The following is a 21957-nucleotide window of genomic DNA, read 5'->3' as shown; positions in this document are numbered from 1 at the left end:
CGGGGCTCCCGGGCGGAGGCGGGGCCTCGGGCTCGGGGGGCGGGGCTCCTGGGCGGAGGCGGGGCCTCGGGCTCGGGGGGCGGTGCTCCCGGGAGCGGCGGAGGCGGGGCCTCGGGCTCGGGGGGCGGTGCTCCCGGGAGCGGCGGAGGCGGGGCCTCGGGCTCGGGGGCGGTGCTCCCGGGAGCGGCGGAGGCGGGGCCTCGGGCTCGGGGGGCGGTGCTCCTGGGCGGAGGCGGGGCCTCGGGCTCGGGGGGCGGTGCTCCCGGGAGCGACGGAGGCGGGGCCTCGGGCTCGGGGGGCGGAGCTCCCGGGAGCAGCGGCGCTGACTTGGGCGCCGCTCCCGGATTCCACCGACGCCGCAGCGTGCGCTGAAGCGGTAGGCGGGCACCTCGGAGGGAGCCAGCGGACGCGCAGTCGAGCGGGGCGCCGGCAGGTCACCGGCTGTGGTCGCGATGAGACCCGGGGAGGAGCGGCCGGTGGACGGGGGCGCCTGCGGCGGCGTCCCGGCGCTGGAGCTGCTGAAGCTGCGCGCCGCCGAGCGCATTGACGAGGCGGCCGAGCGCCTGGGGGCCCTGAGCCGCGCGATCTGGAGCGAGCCCGAGCTGGCCTACGAGGAGCACCGGGCCCACGACGTGCTGACCCGCTTCTTCGAGCGCGAGCCTCCGGCCGCCTCGTGGACGGTGCAGCCGCACTACCAGCTGGCCACCGCCTTCCGCGCCGAGTGGGAGCCGCCGGGGGGCCGCGCCACGCCGCGCCCGCTGCAGCTGGGCTTCCTCTGCGAGTACGACGCGCTGCCGGGCCTCGGGCACGCCTGCGGCCACAACCTGATCGCCGAGGTCGGGGCGGCGGCCGCGCTGGGCGTGAAGGGGGCCCTGGAGGGCCGCCCCGGGCCGCCTCCGCCTGTGAAGGTGAGGTGGGGCCCTGGCTCGGGACCTGCACCGCCTGCGCTTCCCGAGCGCAGCCGCCCCCTCGGGGTCCCCGCCCGGCCTGGGCGCGGGGGAGGGGCTCCTGGGTACGAGTCTGCAGCTCGGGAGCTGCCCGCACGGCGACGTTTGACAGATTTTGGGTTTCTCTTACGTAGTTGTCAACGATTGAGTAGACTCTCCCAAGGGGAAGAACTTAGAACCGAGCCTGGTTTTCGTTGTGATTTATTTTTGGTAACAGAGGCTACCGCAATTCGCCGACAGGGTTGTGCAATCTCTGGAAGAAAGTCGTCATGGTAGGGAAACCCAAGGCCCCCTCTCAGGCTGCAGAGCATCTTTTGTGTGTGGCAGTCAGAGGAGCTGTTGTGACTCGAATCATTGGTATTTTGGACGGGAAATATTCATTAGAACAACCAAAGCGCCCGCACGAAAAGTAGGGAAGGGAATGAATATTTGCTACATAAGTGAGTTCATCCTTAAATTTTAATATTTCATGGTTTTAAGAAATGTCTTCTTCAAGTGGAGTAATGCCGTTTATGTTTGTTACAGGGCATACTGTGTTTTTCTTTCTTTCTTTTTTTTTTTTTTTTTCAGATGGTCTGTCCTCATTTTGTGAGCTAAGATGCAATCATCACCATTTGGCTTAAGGGCAAGAGCGAGGTTTTATTTTCATATTCTGTAGCCCCCCCCCCCTTTTTTTTTCAAATGTCAGTAACTTTTCTCTTTTATCTTAACAGTTTCATCTTTTGTGGCTTATTCTCTTTAGCTGCCCTTCTCTTTACTGCTTCTGGGTAGGTTTTTGTTTTGTTGGGGGGGAGGAGTGTCCTTTGCCATTGCATGAAACACTGGAGAGATTTAACTTTAATCAGGTTTATGAAAGATTCAGAGAAGTCAGCAAGATGTAACTTGTGAAGTCATCAAATTTAAAAAGCCCAGGGTTCAGTAAAAAGCAGGTTAATTTGAGAGTTTGAGAGTTTTGTAACTTCCAGAGAAGGCTCAACTTTGGGAAATGTACACATTTGAAGGGTAATGCACTGTTTTGTAGCAAGGTTATCTGTCCTCTCTGGAAATGGAGTTTATGTTGATTCCCTAAACAAAACAAGACTTTTTCCAGCTTGTTTCATTGTAGTCCTGTACCTGATCTCGAAAGTATTTTAGTTGCTTCTAGATAATTTTTCTTTGCTTTTAAAAATTGTTTGAAGAAGTTAAGCTTAAATATCAAAGTAAAATGTTCTGTAAAGTTCTCTTTTGTTTAATTAGGTGTTTGGTGACCAATAAATCTGCCTGGTTGAACTGGTGGAATCGAATTAGTAAGTTTGTGTCATAGTTGGCTGTTTTTTTTTTTTTAAATTTTTATTTATTTATGATACTCACACAGAGAGAGAGAGAGAGAGAGAGAGAGAGAGGCAGAGACACAGGCAGAGGGAGAAGCAGGCCCCATGCACTGGGAGCCCGACGTGGGATTCGATCCCGGGTCTCCAGGATCGCGCCCTGGGCCAAAGGCAGGCGCCAAACCGCTGCGCCACCCAGGGATCCCTAGTTGGCTGTTTTTAAATGTGGTTTTAAGGTTTATTTAATGCTCTTCAAAAAAATTTTGAGTTAAGACCTTTTAATGAGGTAGCTCAGTAAGGAATCAGAGTTCAGGACTGAGGATCAGGGCAACTAATCCCTGCTCTACCTGGAGACTTGCTCTGTGTCATGGGGCCAAACACTTCACTCCTGGCCTCAAACTACCATCCCTGAAATGATGACACACATCGCTCGCCTACCTCACAGGGTTGTTGTGAGGATAACCAGTAAGTAACTGGAAAGTTCTTTACTAGTAAAGTGTTTACGAATAATTATATACATTACTAAAAGACTTAGTCAAGAAGAAGCTTTAAGAAATAGGTCCCTAAAAAAAAAAAAAAAAAAAAAAGAAAGAAAGAAATAGGTCCCTAGAGAATTTTGAGGAACTCAGTATATATAGTATTTATCTTTTTTTCATCTTTGCCATTAGTTTTATAAAATTGAGTTATAAAATTTGGAAGAGTTTCCTGCTGTAGCTTTAGTGCACACTTTGCCCTAAATTGGTATAATAATATAAGTTAAGATTTGTGGTTAATTTAGCACCTTAGATTTATGCCCACTGCATTATTTGTCAGAGAATAAAACCTCGCTCCATAGTTTAAGGACTTTAATGTAGGTTGTGAATACATGTGCAAGGGAACCTGTTTGCTATTTTCCTCCGAGGATTTTTTGTGGTTGTTTTGCTCTGACACAGGTATTTCCTTCTAGGTAATTGTCCTGGGAACCCCTGCCGAAGAAGAAGGTGGTGGCAAAATTGATTTAATGGAAGCAGGGGCTTTTAAAAATCTTGATGTTGTTTTTATGGCTCACCCATCCCAAGAGGATGCTGCTTATCTACCTGATGTGGCGGAACATGAGTAAGTAGTCAAGTTGAAATAAGCCCCTTTGTGGAAAACAGACTATTAAAATATTTGCATGTCCTAACTGAGGAGTAAAACTCCCATATTTACACATTTAAAAAGTGAATTGAAAAATGATGATGTAATACCTTACTTGATTCCCTTTGAATAACATTTGGTAAGCCTCTTCTAAATTGAGATTTAATGTGGTGTTCATCATTGGACTATTAAGGTAGTGCCTAAAAAGCATAAGAGTAGCAAACAGAATATGTTGACACATATTCAATTTTTAAAAATTATTTATTTATTAGAAAGAGCATGAGTGGGGAGGGGCAGAGGAAGGAAGAATCCAAAGTAGACTGTGCATGCACTGAGTGCAAAATCCAACTTGAGGCTTGATCGATCCCACAACCACAAGATCATGCCCTGAGCCAAAACCAAGAGTCGGATGCTTAACAGACCGAGCCACCCAGACACCCCAACACATATTCTAGTTTAAACTGAGAGCAATCTATTTTCTTGAAAATACCTATCCTTGGGGATCCCTGGGTGGCGCAGCGGTTTGGCGCCTGCCTTTGGCCCAGGGCGCGATCCTGGAGACCTGGGATCGAATCCCACGTCGGGCTTCCGGTGCATGGAGCCTGCTTCTCCCTCTGCCTATGTCTCTGCCTCTCTCTCTCTCTGTGACTATCATAAATAAATAAAAATTTAAAAAAAAAAAAAAAAAAAAAAAGAAAATACCTATCCTTTAATATGGGATTGTCTTTGCAACTGAATAGATTTGTAAGAGGCAGCTTTATTAGACTTGGGAAGAAAATACACTTTTCTAGTTTATTGTCATTTGAGTTCTTTGCACAGAGGGTGAATTATATTTTTGAGAGAGAATAGAGAAACTAGCTCTGGATTTTAGTGGAATTTGCCAGTGTATACTTTTCTGATTTGTCTGGTGCTGACCTTTAATTTTTTTGGTACTTAGGAACATGGATCATTGAAGTGGTTTGAATTCTGTACACCAGAACTTTCGATCCTAGTAGTTAGTGGTCAAGAGGTTAGTGGGCCAGTGTAAAGGAGCCACTGCTCAGCTGCTGGAAAAAAACCACATACTCTCCTCTGCGGTAGCTAGGGATTAATAGCAGAACCATTCCAGCGAGCTTCTAGATTATACTGTTATTTTACATTTAAGCATCTCATGAGGCCTTGTTTTCAGATGATTAACTGTTCTGGTATCTTCCTTCTTATCATTAGGAGTTGGTGCTGTCTCAGTAACAAGAATTTTTTAACCTTGATTTCAGGGGTAGTATATATTAGAACATCTCTGGAGAACCTTGGAGGTTAGAAATCTCTGCCAGTGCCTCTGGCTAGAAGGGACTTGCAGCTGTAGGCAGGCTTCCCAGCCCATTAGCCTTCTAGGACTAATGAGTTAGGCTTCTTGGCCTTGATCCTGATCAACCCAGTTGACCTCAAGCCTTTTTTTAGTGTCTGGCTTCCTAGATTTTTCGTTGGCCATCTTTTAAGACAGAAAAGAGAACCAAGAACTAAAATGAAATTTTAAAAATAGTTATCCCACCTTTCCCACATCCTCTCCCTCCTGAAGAGACATATATCCTCCCAGGACTTTTTGAGTATATTTATAAACATAAATAGGTACACATATAAATTGAATTTTATTTGTTTAAATATTTTATTTATTTGAGGGAGAGCATGAGTAAGGGGGTGGGGGCAGAGAGACAAGCAGACTCCGTGTTGAGCTGGGGCAAGGTGGGGTGGGGAGGTAGGTTACCCCAAGGGAGGACCCTGAGATTTCGACCTGAGCCAAAGGCAGATGCTTAACCTGATGAGCCACCCAGGTGCCCCAAAAATTGAATTTATTTTATTTATTTTATTTTTTTTAATTTATTTTATTTTTCAAAAATTGAATTTTAAAGGAGGATTTTCCCCTTTAAATATTCTGCTAAATATATTGTTGGTCTGGCTCTTCTTGCCAGAAAATGAAAGAATATGTCTTAAAAATTACTCCGTATCAGTTTGTATAAAATATATTTTTTAAAATCTGTTTTAAAATATGCTAAAATATTAATGTGGGTATAAAATAATCATGAACATTTCTTTTCCTATGGTTTATTGTGTTTTAATTGTACATGGATTTGATCCCTGGGAGAAATGGTACTAGAGCCATTTTCATAAAGGCCATCCTTTTCAGTTTTGTTAAAATTTCAATTTCAATATAATGTGACAAAATATATGTCAAGGAAGTAGCAAGTATCCAATAAAGTCTTAATAATATATTTGGATGCTGGGATCCCTGGGTGGCGCAGCGGTTTGGCGCCTGCCTTTGGCCCAGGGCGCGATCCTGGAGACCCGGGATGGAATCCCACATCGGGCTCCCAGTGCATGGAGCCTGCTTCTCCCTCTGCCTGTGTCTCTGCCTCTCTCTCTCTGTGTGTGACTATCATAAATAAATTTTAAAAAAATTAAAAAAAAAATATATTTGGATGCTTTTATTTGTCTTTGCTAACAAATTGTTTTGAATTCGTCAAGAAATATGAGCATACCAAGGACTCTTGAATCTAGTCCATTAAAAAAATAAATCTACAGTAACTTTTTAATAATTTAAATATGGATACTGTTAGGCTTAAAAAGTGTCTAAGCAAGTCATGTTATAAACGACTATTTCTTATGCAATCCTTCCTTTATTTATTTTTTTTTAATTTTTTTTAATTTTCATTTTCTTTTAATTCCACCCCACCCCCACCCGCCACCCAATCCTTCCTTTAAACCTTTTTTTTTTTTTAAAACATTTTATTTATTTATTCGTAGAGACAGAGAGAGAGAGAGAGAGAGAGAGAGGCAGAGACACAGGCAGAGGGAGAAGCAGGCTCCATGCAGGGAGCCTGATGTGGGACTCGATCCCGGATCTCCAGGATCACGCCCTGGGCTGGAGGCGGCGCTAAACCCACTGAGCCACCAGGGCTGCCCTAAACCTTTTTTTTTTTTTTATTATTGGAGTAGTTAAGATTGGTATGAGAACGATTTGAAAGTGGAATAACAGTAATTGATAAAATTTTAAGCTATTAGTGATACAAGTATTTTGGAACACTAATAAAATACTGGTCAAGAACAACTGACAATGCTACAGTATCTTATAATATTGTGAGTATAATCTGCTATTGTCGTAACTCATTTCAAATTGTCAGCTCTTTCTAAATTAAAAATCTTAAAAGAAAAAGGGGGGTGACACCTGGGTGGCTCAGTAGTTGAGTGACTGCCTTTAGCTCAGGGTGTGATCCCTGGGTCCTAGGATCCAGTCCCACATCAGACTCCTTGCAGGGAGCCTGCTTCTCCCTCTGCCTATGTATCTGCCTCTCTCTCTCTCTCTCTCTCTCTCTCTCGAATAAATAAATAAATCTGTAAAAAAAAACAAATTGGGAGATCCCTGGGTGGCTCAGCGGCTTAGTGCCTGCCTTTGGCCCAGGGTGCAATCCTGGAGTCCCGGGATTGAGTCTCACTTTGGGCTCCCGGCATGGAGCCTGCTTCTCCCTCTGCCTGTGTCTCTGCCTCTCTCTCTCTCTCTCTATCATGAATAAATAAAATCTTTAAAAAAATAAAAAAATAAAAAGACCAAATTGTCACTTATTTCTGTTTTACTTCATCTTCGGTTAACCTTAAGACGGAATTATCTGAGTTATGCAGATCTTTGATACAGAGTTATCACAGTGGAGCATAGAAGGAGACAGGAACCATCTTTTTTTGTAATTCTAGCACCTAATACAGAATTGCATGTTTGTTTGACTTGAATTGCATACAGATTTAATTTATACAGGAAGTTGGTTGAGCAAAGTTCTTCTTTGGAATGAGATCTTTGTGTCAGTCACTATATTATATAATAGTTATCTCTCAGGTAACTTATTTCTACAAATGATTTGCAAATAAAAATTCTGGCAGTCTGAATTAATTCTAAATACTTGTTGGGTAATTCTAATGACAGTACCTAGATTTTCTTTAGTGATTTTGAAGAGTAATTCTGAATGATATTTTGTTTCCTAGTGTGACTGTGAAATACTATGGCAAAGCATGTCATGCTGCTGCATATCCCTGGGAAGGAGTAAATGCATTAGATGCTGCTGTTCTTGCCTACAACAATCTGTCTGTCTTGAGACAGCAAATGAAACCATCCTGGAGAGTTCATGGTACGAATGTCAAGTATTTTGTGTAATAGATGGTGTTTAATGTGTTTCAGTGCAATGTAATTAGTATTTGAGTTTTAAAAATTGGAGACATTTTATGTACTTCATAAGAATATTCCAAAAATTTTTAAACGTTTTCAGAAATTCATGTGAGAGAACACTAGGAGGTTTATATTTATTGGGAAAGAAGGCAGTTAAGAGTATTTATGTATAAATGGGGAATGGTCATTTTGAGTATTAGAGATAATGATTTTATGTAAGGACATACATGCTTTCTGTAGGTATTTGAAAGTTGAATCTTGATTTTTCCAGTTATCCTCACTGTTCTTTAATGGTAATAAATCATTTGCTCAATTTTTAAAAAGTTACGGTTACTGGTTTTATTTTTTCAAGTGCCATTAATCCTGAGTAACATCTTTTTAAATTATGCATATCACCTTAAGGTAACTAAGGTAATAAAGTACTATCTTGAAGGTACAAATTTATTTTTAAATTTATTTTCTTATGATTTGAGATATTGTTATACTTTAATATCTGTTCTTTCTGATTTTGTTGTAGGCTGAAATTAATTTGTAATTGTACTTTTTACCAGTTTTCTTAGTTTTTTTTAAAGAGAAATATGTAGAAATTATATTTTGAGAGCAGGTCATATAAATTTTATTTCTACATCTATTTTAGTTATTACTTTGAATGGATAAATCTTCATTCTCAGTGTAGTTCCAAATAAATGCATTTGTTTTGGCAGCAATAGTGCTTAGTGATCTTTGACCTACTTTGGTTTCTTACTGGCATAAAAATTATGTCCCTAGAATCCAATGACATTTAAAATATTCATAGGATTCTGGTAGTACAAGGGTAGTTATATAACCTTATACCATTTTTATCCCTTAGGTCAAAAGTTTATCAAAATGTACAACACAATGGTAATGAAACCTACTGAAATAAAAGTCTCTTTGGCATATCTGTGAAGCTAATAAATTTAAATTGTTTTTCTTCATGTACATACTGGCTGAAAACTTTATGGGTGTATTTTAACTTAAAGAAATGGTCTCCAAACTCAATTTCAGTAATTTGGTTCTTTTTATAGGCATAATAAAAAGTGGTGGTGTAAAACCCAATATCATTCCCTCTTATTCTGAATTAATCTATTACTTCCGTGCACCCTCAATGAAAGAACTTCCAGTTTTGACCAAAAAGGCAGAAGACTGCTTCAGAGCTGCAGCTTTGGCTACTGGTTGTACAGTAAGACCTTTTAAGAGTTAATCTAAGTTAAAATTAGAGGTATATATATGGGCTGGGGTTATTAAATTAGATTATTGAGATTATTGTTAAGTTAGATTAGAACCTGGGGTGCCTGGGTGGACGTCTTGATCAAGCATTGGACGTCTTGATTTTAGCTCAGGTCATGATCTCAGGGTGGTGAGATTGAGCCCCATTGGGCTCCACACTTAGCGCAGAGTCCGCTTGAGATTCTTTCCGCCCCTCCCCACACACTACACAGGTGCATGACTGCACTCTCTCTAAAGTAAGTAAATAAATCTTTTTTTTTTTTTTAAAGTTCGATGAGAACCTACCTTGCCTCTTTTTCATTTGGCAATGATTTGAATATGTAAAATCAAGTGACTGAATAGGTGATATGAAAGTCTTTAATTCTTATTTATTTTGCTCAGTGCCCACATACAGTCATCTTATTACACTGTTAATGGAATAGCTCTTGATAGTGCTGCACTAGAATCCCTCTTTTTTTTGCAAGTTACAGCCTTCCTTCTTAGCAGTTATGTTTTCAGAATTGCTCTGTACAGTACCCAAAAAGGTACTTTCTGGCAAAATCAGCAAAAGCTAATTTTGGTGGAGTTACAGATTTGTGCAGTAATGTTATAAATACTGATGTCTTGCTGGAAAGTTAAAATAGATGCAGAAATTAGTGAAGCAAGTTTGTTCATTTGAACCATAAAGTCAGTGACATTTATGTATCAATCATATAGGGCATACATAAGATGACATGTTTCAGAATGACCTAAATCTTGCCCTGGAAGGAGTTTATAGTCTAGTTGGAGAGCCAAGATCTGGATCTTACCTCTCAGTCTACTGACTTTGTAACTTTGGAAACATTTTTACTGTCTTATTTCATATCTTTAGGCCTCTATTTTCTCTTCAAAAATAGAGATAAAAAAAATAGAGATCATATAATTCATCTTTGGATTCTTGTGGGAAATGAGATATTTTTTAAGAATTAGGGTCTAGCCATCATCCTTATTACTACCTTATTTGTTTCTACTCTTGTTAGACTAGAGATGTTTGATTTATTCTGATAGTAATGGTGTCTCATAGTAGCAGTGATTCTCAGGCAGTTTATGTTAAGTGCCCAAGAGTAAAAAATTAATCATTCATCCCTTATTTATTTATAATTCTAAATATAAATACTTATAGAATAAATACATGAACTATTATTAGCTAGTATCCTAAGGTATAATATTCCTTTAGGATAAGGTTCATTGTTATTAGATTTTAATCTAGATTTTAAATAGTCTCTTTAATTTTTTATATTTTGGCTGACTTATATGGTGAGGTTGTCATTATTTCTAACTTAGATATTGCTAAGACTAGAAGAAATGTCAATTCTACCATTTTAAAATTGGCTTTTACTAATTATATTACCTTTAGTTTGAGGAACTTTTGGACTTAATCAAAACAAAATCTGTGAATCCTCTTAACTGGCCACCTGTAAACTACTTGTAAATCTTCATATACTGAAATACAGAGATTAATAAATGAGGATCGGGCACCTGGCTGGCTCAGTTGGTAGAACATGCAACTCTTGATCTCAGGGTTATGAGTTCAAGCCCCACATTGAGTGTAGAGAGTACTTTAAAAAATAAATAGCAAATGAGTCATATCCTTCTTCATTGTAAACCTCTCTTTCTCTTAGGGTACCAGGCAGTGGTGTCAGTGTCAGCTTGTATTTTGGATATGAGCAAAGCTTAATTTTTTTCTTCTAGAGGCTACAGCCTAGAGCAGTGTTCCTCAGTGGCTGGTTTTTGGACTGCTTGCATCAGAATTACTTGGAGGTGCTGGCTAAAATGGAGATTCCTGGGCTCCTTCCATACCCTATTGAAGTTACTAAGGTTGAGAATCACTGATTAGTAGAGCAAGATGACATTGTGTGATTTGGTGTATATATAACATAAAGGAGATAGGGTCCTAGCGAAGTCTCATTATACAAAATACATAATTTTTAAACGTAAAGTATTTGAGAGAGTTTGTATCTGAAAGGGAAAGTGAAAAAAACGAAAGGGAAAGTGTGCTCTCTTAAACTTCTTGCTGGTTTGAAAATTAGAGAGTGAATGAGTTTTTTATTTCAAAATTTGTTTTATAATTTTATTAGGTAGAAATTAAAGGTGGAGCACGTGATTATTACAATGTTCTTCCCAATAAGAGCCTATGGAAAGCTTATGTTGAAAATGGAAAAAAACTGGGAATAGAATTTATTTCAGAAGATGCAATGTTGAATGGCTTTTCAGGTAACTAGATTCTTTCATATATGCTATATTGTGCTATTTGAGGAAGGAAAATATCATCTTTAGTTAAATGGTTTTGTTTAGCAGCTTTGGAGGTAGGGAGGTATAGCTCTTGTTTTTAACAATATATTTCAAAAACTTAATGGTTAGGGGAAAGAAACTAATGAACTCTTCAGTGAATGTAAAGTGTTAAATGAGCAGATTTACTTTTAGAAATAGCCAATATACTTTTTCCTTTGTATTCTAAATATTTCTAGTATTTAAATTTGCTTAGTTTTGGGGCACCTGGGTAGCTCAGGGGTTGAGATCTGTCTTTGGCTCAGGTTGTGGTCCTGGGCTGTTGAGATCAAGTCCTGTATCAGACTCCTCGAAGGGAGCCTGCCTCTCCCTCTGCGTATATCTCTGCCCCTCTCTCTGTGTCTTTCATGAATAAATAAATACAATCTTTTAAAAAAATTTTTGCTTAATTTGAATTTTTAAGTGAGCTACTTAAGAAATAAAATTTTAATTTATTCTCAGTCATCAGTAGGCAGGCTAGCAAGTACTTATAAGAGGGGCATTCCAGTTTCTGAGGATAACTATTGTGGTCGTTTACTAACAATTTAGTAAGCAATGATTAGAATTTAAATAGTTACAAGTGTTTTGGGGATTATTTTAGATTTTTTCTTTTTAAAAGCATCACTAATATGTTTGCATGTTAGCAATATATCTCCTAAAATATAATAGTAGCTGTTGATGAAGTGGACTCAAAAGGACTTGACCATAGAAATGGGTGTTGATGTCATTTATTGAGATAAGGAGTTCAGGAGAAAACAGGTTGGGGTATGGTATGTTGGTATATATTATTAATATGTTAAGTTTGAAGTGCTTATAGAACTTTTAAGGGGAATTGTTCTGGACTATTGAATCTGGACCTCCCAAAGATGTCTAGATTGCAGATAGAGAAGTTGTCAGTATCTGAAAGGTAATTGAAAACAAAGGAGTTTTTGAGATCACCTAAGTACACAGAGAAGAAGCCCAAAGATGACACCCTAGGGATTACCAGCACTTAGGAGACAGGCAATGGAAGCAATTTAGAGGAAACAGAGAGCTAGACAGGAGAGAGTCAAGTCATGGAAGCCAAAGGAATAGAGAATTTCTAGAAGGAAAGGAGTGGTAAATCATGTCAGATCCTATAGAAATTGGATAAGTGCAGTCTGGTGTTTATTGGACTAGCAATTAGAAATTCATGGATTGTCTTACCTTTCAAAGGATCTACTGATTTTGGAAATGTTACTTTTGTGGTTCCTGGGATTCATCCATATTTTTACATTGGATCTGATGCCTTGAACCATACAGAACAATATACTGAAGCTGCAGGTAAGTGTTTTTAGAATTGAATGTGTCGGCATATGCTTTTTGTGGTAATAGCTGCTCATTTAGTTTAGCCTATTGTTACTTCATTTTCTGACATGATCAGAAAATATTGAGGTGTGGGCATTTGAAGAGGCAGTTTCAATATCGAGTACTAACCTGCAAACCAGTACAGTAATTTGTAATAAATATGGAGGCTTATTCATTTATTTTTCTCTACCTTTTAGGATCACAAGAAGCTCAGTTCTACACTTTACGTACTGCCAAAGCTCTGGCAATGACAGCATTGGATGTTATTTTTAAACCAGAGTTGCTAGAGAGAATCAAAGAAGACTTTAAATTGAAACTTCAAGAAGAAGAGTTTTTAAATACGGTAGAATAAAAGGAAGATCTAGGAGCCACTTACGGATCATTAAGTAATGATTTTTTTCTTTAATCTTTTTTAATGATGGAGGAGAACATCCTTAATTTTTGGTCTTAAAGGAGTCAGATTGGGGGATCCCTGAGTGGCTCAGCGGTTTGGCACCTGCCTTCGGCCCAGGACACCATCTTGGAGTCCCGGGATCGAGTCCCACATCAGGCTCCTGGCATGAGCCTGCTTCTCCCTCTGCCTGTGTCTCTGCCTCTCTCTCTCTCTCTTTCTCTCTCTATGTCTATCATGAGTAAATAAATAAAATCTTTAAAAAAAAAAAATAAAGGAGTCAGATTCCTCTTACCTGAAAAATGAGGCCATGACGTGGAGAAAACCCATGACTTCATTATCTAAAATGAAATTTTTCAGGGGCACTTGGCTGGCTCAGTCAGTAGAGCATGTTACTCTTGATCTCAGGGTCATGAGTTTGAGCCCCTCATTGGGCATAGAATTTACCTAAAAATATTAATTTAGATACTTAAAATGAAAATTTTCACAAGTCTGATGAAATTGTGATCTTTTAGAAGCTGATATGTGATGGCATTTCTTTTTTTTTTTTTTTTTTTTGGTAAAGATTTTATTTTTAAGTAATCTCTATACTCAGTCTGAGGCTTGAACTCACAACCCTGCAAGATTAAAAGTCACGTGCTCCACTGACTGAGCCAGCCAGGCAACCCTGTGATGGCATTTCTTCAAACAGTATGGATGCTACATGGCTTATCAGTGATAATATTTCATAAATTCAGTTGTTGTATAAGTGTATTTTAAAAGATTCAAGGAATTTCAAACTTTATATTTGGAGTTGATCCATGAAAGATTTTTTTTCCTTTTTGGTATAGGGCAATGAAATTGTTTTAAAATTCATGTACTAAAAAAAAAATAAAATAAAATAAAATAAAATTCATGTACTAAATTTAGGGAAAATCTGATTATGAAAAAAAAATTTGATTATGTCTGTTTTGATTTAGAGAATCTTTTCATTGATAATAAAGAGAGGTTTTGAAAATCTGATTATGAAAAAAAATCTGATTATGTCTGTTTTGGTTTAGAGAATCTTTTCATTGATAATAAAGAGAGGTTTTTGACCAGAAGTGCTGTGGGAAACAACTAGAAACTCAGGTACAAAGCATAAGCTTCAGTTTTACCATTGGAAGGAAAATGAAAAAATTTTTTAATATAATTAACTCTGAGAAGTGGCATTAAAATGCTATTCCTAATTCCACATATCCGTAATAGGAAAAAATATAGACGGATAGGGTTAGACTCTTTCTGTGAAGTGTTTGTGTGGTATCCCAGTGTCTTCTGGGGGACTTAATGAGAAAGGAGTAATGTCTATTTGCTTTGAATATTAATGTCATAGACCTAGCAGCCCTATTCAGGCTTCTACTCAGAAGCCAGCCTGTCCAGCTTACCGAGTTTAGGGGACAGAATTCTAAGCCTCCTTAAGCTGCACGCTATCTCCATACTATTTTGAAAGTATTTTTAAGATTTTCTTTTCTTTAAAAAAAAAAATATATATATATATATATTTTTTTTCTTTTCTTAGTGTGAATTTCTTGATAAAAGAATGTGAAAAATATCTGGTAAAGCAAATACTTTAAGCTGTGAATACAGTAAAGCTGTAGTATACTTTATTTTAAAGGGAGTCCTCAAATTTGAGTATATTCCAAAAATAGAAGGTGAAAGACCAGTGTTTGGCCTCTCTGTTACTAGCGAGTCATGTGGGACTCCTGGGCCTTGAGCTCCCCGTTTGGAAAGTTAGATCACTTATCCTTATAGTCCTTTGAACCTCTAATTCCTGTCCTATCTGAAATTATTTAAAGTTGAAAAAAAGGGTAGAGAGTTAGTAGCTGAGGATTGCTTTTCTTCTATATCAAGGAACTACAAGCTGTGGCCTCACTTGGCAAGCACCCGATTTTATGTGGCTAGCAGGTACAAAATAATCTTTACATTTTTAAAGAATTGTAGAAAAAAATAGAAACCAAGACCAGATCATGCGACCAGTAAAACTTAAAATATTTACTATCTGGCCCTTTATTTAAAAAAAATTTTTTTTCCCATCTCTGTCCTATATTACAGTAAAATAGGGCCTCTGTATCGAAAACACAGAAAAGGGATTACATGGCAGTGCCCTGGTGTTGACTGTTATAATGCATCAGCAGTTTGTCCTCATTTGGAGTTCCGGCGTCTTCAGAAGTTTGTTTCTTTTAGTATTTGTATTTACCTCACTGAGATCTAGCTCCCCTGATGCTTTAAGACTCTCCTCTATGCAAGCCAGTCTTCAATTCCTCACATCAGCTTTTAGAACTCCATCTTTAATGACACGCTTTGTCTGATTATTTGTAATCTCAAAGAGTCATGGTTGGTATGTATTTTACAAATGGGAGAGGGATCAGCAGAAGCTTCAGGCTGAGAATTGGATATGTCCAAGATCACTGATTTATAGAAATGGAATTAGTTTCCTTGTTATCAGGTTAATTAAATTTCTCAACTATAGGCTTTAAATTCCTTATGTAAGTCCTATACTCTAAGGAACATTTATTTTCTAAAGTCTCAATAATGTTCTAGAAGAGTGATTGTTTACAGGTAACCCAACATACTAATATTCTGTTTTTTTTGTGAAGTGTCATGAGTTCGTTGTTCTTCATACAAAGCCTTTGTGTTTTGTTTGTGGTTGATTTACTTTTAAAAAATAATTCAGAGAAAATTTCAGGTTAGCATTCCATTGTTACAGATTCTTTAGCACTCTGCTAAGCATTCTTGCGTGATAGAACAAGGTGTGGAATTAGGGCTGGTGTGCAAGTGTAATCTGCACCATCATTATCTGCCATAACCCAGAGTGTGGAACTAATATTGGTCTGCCACTAATATTTGCATCCCAGTTCAGTTTCTGTAATATATTTTTTTGGTTTCCAGTTTTTTAAAAATGTGGCCAGAACACGAGTATATTCATTGGAATATGTCATGGATTTATCATGTCAGAGAAGAGGTTGAGAACTGATGCTCTAGAGTCTATGTAGAGGTACATGTTTTTTTTAGTACTGGATCTTACTTTGATATTTTACATTATTTTTACCTTAATAGCATTTAATATAATTCATATTTTTAATCCCTTTTTATTTTTTATATACCAGTGAGTTAATTGAGCCACATCACAGTAAAAAATATCATTAAACACATACAATAAATGCTGGAATAAAAAATCTCATTCCAGAGGAATCAATTATCACTGATCTTCATGATGCCATTTGAATTTAAGAGACTACTTCCATTGTAATAAGCGATTTTCCTTTTAGAACTAAGCTCTTTTTATACTCTCATACTTCAGTGGCACTAAGTAACGGTGTTGGATTTCCATAAATGTTTATACTGGGATTAAATTACCATTGTTGGTTGATCCTCACAGGGTATAGTAAATCTCCAAAGATTTGGAAGATAAAGCACTAAATTACAGGTGACCAGTGTCACTCTTAGACAAGGAAGGGCTGTATTTAGCTCTTTATACCTAAAAGGTAATTGCTTATTTTTAGGATGTTAACAAATAGGACTTTGCAGAATTTATAATTTTGTATCCTGTTTTTGAGGAAAATTGTATCTTTGCTTTGAGGAAAGCTGACAGCCAAGTTTTTCTCCTAGAAATGGTTTGAAGGATGACACCTAATCCACTAGGTTATATATCTAGATATTGATGCAATATATCAATATGTCTGTATATTATTTGAAGCCAGTATCTTTTCAGTATGCTTTAATTTCCTTCAGGTACACTAAGACCTGACTCATGAGGGGAAGAAGGCCAACGTGACTTAGTGCAAAGTTAAAGATTATATGATTTTTTTTTAAGATTGACTTCATTTCTGACCTAAACTAGAGGTATAGGTGGACCTGCTTGAGGTGTCTTTGTTTTTACAGAAAATGCTTTTATTACATGCTTTTTAAAATGATCTTTTATCGTTTATACCCTGAACTGAAAGTCTTTTCCTCAAATATCAACTTTTGGCTATCTTTGTTAAATTAATAGACTTTAAAAAGCACAAGTCAAATTGATGATTTAAATATAATTACAGACTGAAAATATTTTCTTTTTAGTGACTTAATTTTAAAAGCAGGCCTGACAAACAGAACCTGAATAAAACAATTATGTGGTACTATTAATTACTGGATTGCACTATGCCATATAGTAAGACTGAGTATAGCTAATATTTAGCTTACCCTTTTCACACTGCTTTTCATTTTTAAATACTATCCATATTTTATGAACTACTCAGGAAATGTATCCTTTTAATTAGTGTAGCATTCAAAAGGGCTGAGGCATTTAGGATAAACTAGAACATTTTCACATGTTTATGAATACTTGTATAAACTGACAGTGTTTTGATTTCCCACAGTCTTTCAAAAGCCTGTTTATTGATATGTTGGTATTTTAGCTGTTATAATTTCAGTACTTGGGTTCAATGAACTTTTGTTGAGGACTGCCTGCTTCTAAGCTCAGGGTGGTAAGAAGAGTAAACTTATGCCTGAAAATGCTTGTGGTTGGTGGTGAGTTCTCATAAGATTTGCTTGTGGTTGGTGGTGAGTTCTCATAAGATTTACTTCATCGGAACAACCCTGGTATTGGGGGAACATCTGAAAGCTGCTGTCTTGGAAATTTTTGAGGAAGTGTTTCTAAAATATTTTTAAATACCTGAGTCACGTCAGTTTGTTTGGATAGAATAAATTGATATTAAAAGTCTTTGTTAGGGCAGCCTGGGTGGCTCAGTGGTTTAGCGCTGCCTTCAGCCCAGAGCATGATCCTGGAGACCCAGGATCGAGTCCCACGTCGGGCTCCCTGCGTGGAGCCTGCTTCTCCCTCTGCCTGTGTCTCTGCCTCTCTCTCTCCTCTCTGTATATTCTCATGAATAAATAAATGAAATCCTAAAAAAAAAAAAACAAAAGTCTTTGTTAAAAGAGTGATTGTCGGGCATCCTGGGTGGCTTGGCAGTTTAGCACCGCCTTCCACCCAGGGCCTGATCCTGGAGACCGGGGATCGAGTCCCACGTCGGGCTCCCTGCGTAGAGCCTGCTTCTCCCTCTGCCTGTGTCTCTACCTCTCTTTCTCTCTGTCTCTCATGAATAAATAAATAAAATCTTAAAAAAAAAATGATTGTCTAATACTCTTTTTTAAAAAAAACATTCTGATAGTTGTGTTTTATACATTTCTTTCTTTTTATCTAAAGCGTCTTTTTAGTCTTCTGGGAAATGCCCTACATAGCATATAAACCTTCAAACTATCAAAAAACATTTTCATTTTAAAATAAGTCAGTTATTCTTGTGCTGACTGGCAACTCTTTATAATGCTATAAGGTATGATAAACTACTTCTTTATCTTTTTAACATACTTCAGGCATTGAACCTCAGTTCAATGATAGAACTGAGGATGATGCATTTTGATATGTATGAAGTTAATATTTTCAAGTAAGCAATCTCTACCACCATCAGGTGATAGTAGTTTTTGTAATGTTTTAATATGTACATATTAAAATGTATATGAGGGTAGCCCAGGTGGCTCAGTGGTTTAGCGCCATCTTCAGCCCAGGGCGTTATCCTGGAGACCTGGGATCGAGTCCCACTTCAGGTTCCCTGCATGGAGCCTGCTTCTTCCTCTGCCTGTGTCTGTGCCTCTGTGTGTGTCTGTGTCTCTCTCTCTCTCTCTGTGTCTCTCATGAATAAATAAATAAAATCTTAAAAAAAATGTATATGAAAACCTGAAATGGTAATAAATGTTTAATAGTTGTCTTGGGGTTTTTTTCAATGTATACACAGAGCTAGAAAAATACATGAAGCTAAAGTTTCTCAAATATGTTGATATATTATTCTCTTATTAATTCATCAATTTTACAGATGATGGTGTGCTTTTAAACTATAAATGTCGGAGCACCTGGCAGACTCAGTCAGTAGAGCATGGGGCTCTTAATCTCGGGGCTGTGAGTTCAAGCCCCATGTGTGGTGTGGAGTTTACCTAAAAAACTAAAGAAAAATAAGTCATATTATTCATATAATGAAGGATTTTTTTAAGTTGTGTTGTTTAAAAATGAATGTTTTACTAGTCTCCAAAGCTGAAAAATGCCAATGTAATTTGTACATGGTAAGAGATACATAATTATAATATTGAATTTTCTATAAAAAGGATTTTCAACTTTAATACAGAATAATTCGATGTAATTACTAAAATGCAGTGGAACAGGTTTTTAGTTTCTTATCAATGACTGAAGAATAAGTGCCTCATACAAAAGAAAAATTACTAGTGTCTTCATCTGAGAAAAATTCAAACTGGCTTTCAAAATAAGAGTCCAATCCTTTTTCCTAGTGATGGAAATGTAAGACTAGCTTTTGTTAGTTCAGTGGATCAAAGTATCCAATCACCTTAAAAAATAAACCTCAGAAATATAAAATAGAATAATAAGGCCCAGGTCTTAAATATACAAGAATCTTGTTTAGGTCAAAGCCTAAGTAGACCTTGCGCCAGGGAGTGAACAGTAACATTAGAATTTGAACATCTATCATTTGTCTAATGCAGTATTTTGTTGAGCTCTAGAGAATGGAAAGTGGTTCAAAAACTTCATGTTTTCCCATTTGAGCTTAGTTTATTCGAGAAATAACAAACCTTCTAAATCCAAACATTGTTAACTGCCTGTAAATGGTACAGGTTCAGGATTAATGATGACTTCATTGCGTGCCCTGTCATCTCACTTGACACATTTCTCACAGGAAGGTCATGTGTTGTGGGAGGAGAATCATACGTCCCTAGTCACAAAAACCTATCTAGGTGGGTTGCGTGTTAAGAGAAGGTTCCATGTTAAAAAAAAATGTATATATACATATATGTATATGAAAAGCTTGTGATAGAAAATCCCAGGCAGAGAGAGATTGCAACCATGGTTCTCTTAGGTTTTTATCAGATTTTAGTCTGTGTTCTAGTCTCTGATGTTGCCATTACCATGAGTATACTATGAGGGCACACACATGAATTGTGACTTTGCACAATGTCAGCTTTATATAATCATAAAGCAAAGTTAATCATAATTCTAAAGCAGATTCAGGACTCCAAACTCAATGACCTTTTACCATGTGACTAACTTGACTTCTTACATGGCACACAGCAGAATGTAAGACAAGACACACAACAAACAAGATAACAGAAGAGGGTAGGAAACAAGTCAGTCTGTGGGTGCAGTTGAGGTTGAGAATAAGATCTCCCTCTGGTCGGGGTCAGCTTGGCACATACTGCTTATTAAGCTCAAGCAGTAAAGTCTCTCAGTTCTGTTTAGAGATAAATCTGGCAGAGCCTTCAGTGGCAGCTGCCTTTTAGAAGACCTAGAAAGGTCATGTCTGAAGAGTGACAGTTTGTTGAAAAAATCCTTTCCTTTTCCAAAGAACTTTAATTGGTCTTGGGCCCCTGCTTCTGTTACTAGTCCTGGGGTGTTAGCTGATGCTGGTCCTGACTATATCCAGTGGCTCTAATACCCCCCGACCTTTCTTTGTAGGCTCCACTCTCAGCTTGGAGCCCAACGTAGGGCTTGAACTCATGACCCCGAGATCAAGGCCTGAGCTAAGATCTAGAGCCGGAAACTTAATCCAACTGAGCCACCCAGGCACCCCACTATAGTACCCTTAACTGCTTGCATCATTGCTTAACACAGGCCCCTATTTGAAACAGGCTCCAGCTTGACCTGAGTGACTCCATCTTTCTCTCTACATATACCCTTCTACCCTCTGCCACTTATTAAGTTCTCCTCGCCTTAAAAAAGAAATGATTTCTTTTTTCCATTGATCCAAGATTGGACAAAAATTTGGGGAATCAAAAGGAAAAATAAAAGCTTAGAAATGAATTAATTCACAAAGCACAAATTTTTTATTAGATGACAAGAACATAATTTCACTAACAAGACTTGTTTCCTGTGCTCAACTTGATTTGTCACAACTGTATTAATTATCTTTTAATATATAACCTGACCTATGCATTCCCACTGCCAGGGAAATCTACTTTCTGCATACTCAAAACCATCTCCTTTGTGTTGAACCAGTTGCTGAAATTTTTGTTTTTTGGTTTTTTTGTATTTGTTTTGTTTCTTGTTTCATTTATTTTAATTTTAAGATTTTATTTATTTACTCATGACAGACAGAGAGAGAGAGAGAGAGGCAGAGACACAGGAGAGGGAGAAGCAGGCTCCATGCAGGGAGCTCAACGTGGAACTCGATCCCAGATCTCCGGGATCAGGCCCTGGGCTGAAGGCAACACTATACCGCTGAGCCACCCCGGCTGCCCTGTTTCTTGTTCTAATAGTCTGAAAGATCCCTCTAGATTTGGGCTCATTTGCAGACAGCCATCACTGAGCTCAAGGTAGGCTCAGGAGGAAAAATTTTAATCTGATTCTGGTTGCTAATTCCTTTCCTGCCTCCTAATGAGCCAGTTTACACTCTTTCAGCTCTCAAGAGGTCTATACAAACTGACATGGAATTCTGATATGAGTGAGGAGGCACTTGAATTAGCTCTCCTGGGAATTTAGAATGGGATGGGAGTGTCACTTAGATGATGATAAGCCTAGAATTTTAAAGACATATCTGGAGCTGAATGTCATGTATTTGCAGTGGACAATCTTAATAGCCAGTACAACAGTCACCCAGAAAAATAAGAAAGGTACCATGCTGCTTAAAAAGAAAAGCTGTCTGAAATCTTTCCAGTGTTCATCAGGCCCCACTGTACTTCTATTTACTTTTATATGTGAGATTCCCCTATATTCTTCTAAATCTTTCTTAAGCAAATAAGAGTGGGTTGCTGTTCCATCTTCTCAAATACCACTAAGATATAGTTTAATCCCATTTGTGATTTCTACAGTCGGAGAAAGCTAGTAGCCTAGAATCACACTACTGTGACATAATAAGGAATATCAGTCTCAAATCAACATCTATTCCAACATTCATTGTTAACGTAAGGAGATAGAATAGAGCATGACACGAATATATATCTAAGAGTATTCATTACAGTATTTCTTTTTACCCAATATTAAGGGGAAGATTGCCTTGTATATTTAAAATATAGGATGATTTTAATGGCTGCAGAATATAAGGAGTTCTTAGTAGGAAAATGGTCATGCTATGTTTTGGAAAAGAACCAAAATCAATT

The 21957-nt window shown here is 38.2% G+C and overlaps 1 protein-coding gene across 1 annotated transcript; it reads left to right on the top strand.

Annotated features, from left to right (window-relative positions):
- Window positions 1–357: 357 nt before the first annotated feature.
- Window positions 358–13889, top strand: PM20D2 (peptidase M20 domain containing 2). The gene is made up of 8 exons (XM_072832090.1): window positions 358–908; window positions 3201–3349; window positions 7376–7518; window positions 8603–8757; window positions 10901–11036; window positions 12285–12392; window positions 12614–12879; window positions 13095–13889. The coding sequence occupies exons 1-7, from the start codon at window positions 453–455 to the stop codon at window positions 12766–12768; spliced, it is 1302 nt and encodes a 433-aa protein (XP_072688191.1). The 5' UTR covers window positions 358–452; the 3' UTR covers window positions 12769–12879; window positions 13095–13889.
- Window positions 13890–21957: the final 8068 nt, after the last annotated feature.

This window comes from Canis lupus, chromosome 7, assembly GCF_048164855.1.
Source record: "Canis lupus baileyi chromosome 7, mCanLup2.hap1, whole genome shotgun sequence".
NCBI lineage: Eukaryota > Metazoa > Chordata > Mammalia > Carnivora > Canidae > Canis > Canis lupus.
Note: the sequence above shows the minus strand (reverse complement) of the source record. Positions and strands in the feature narration are given on the sequence as shown.

Coding starts and splice junctions, on each gene's coding strand:
- PM20D2 (XM_072832090.1), top strand. CDS start 453: ATGAGACCCGGGGAGGAGCGGCCGGTGGACGGGGGCGCCTGCGGCGGC. Junction 8,758..10,900: donor CTTTGGCTACTGGTTGTACA/GTAAGACCTTTT, acceptor TAATTTTATTAG/GTAGAAATTAAAGGTGGAGC. Junction 11,037..12,284: donor AATGTTGAATGGCTTTTCAG/GTAACTAGATTC, acceptor TACCTTTCAAAG/GATCTACTGATTTTGGAAAT.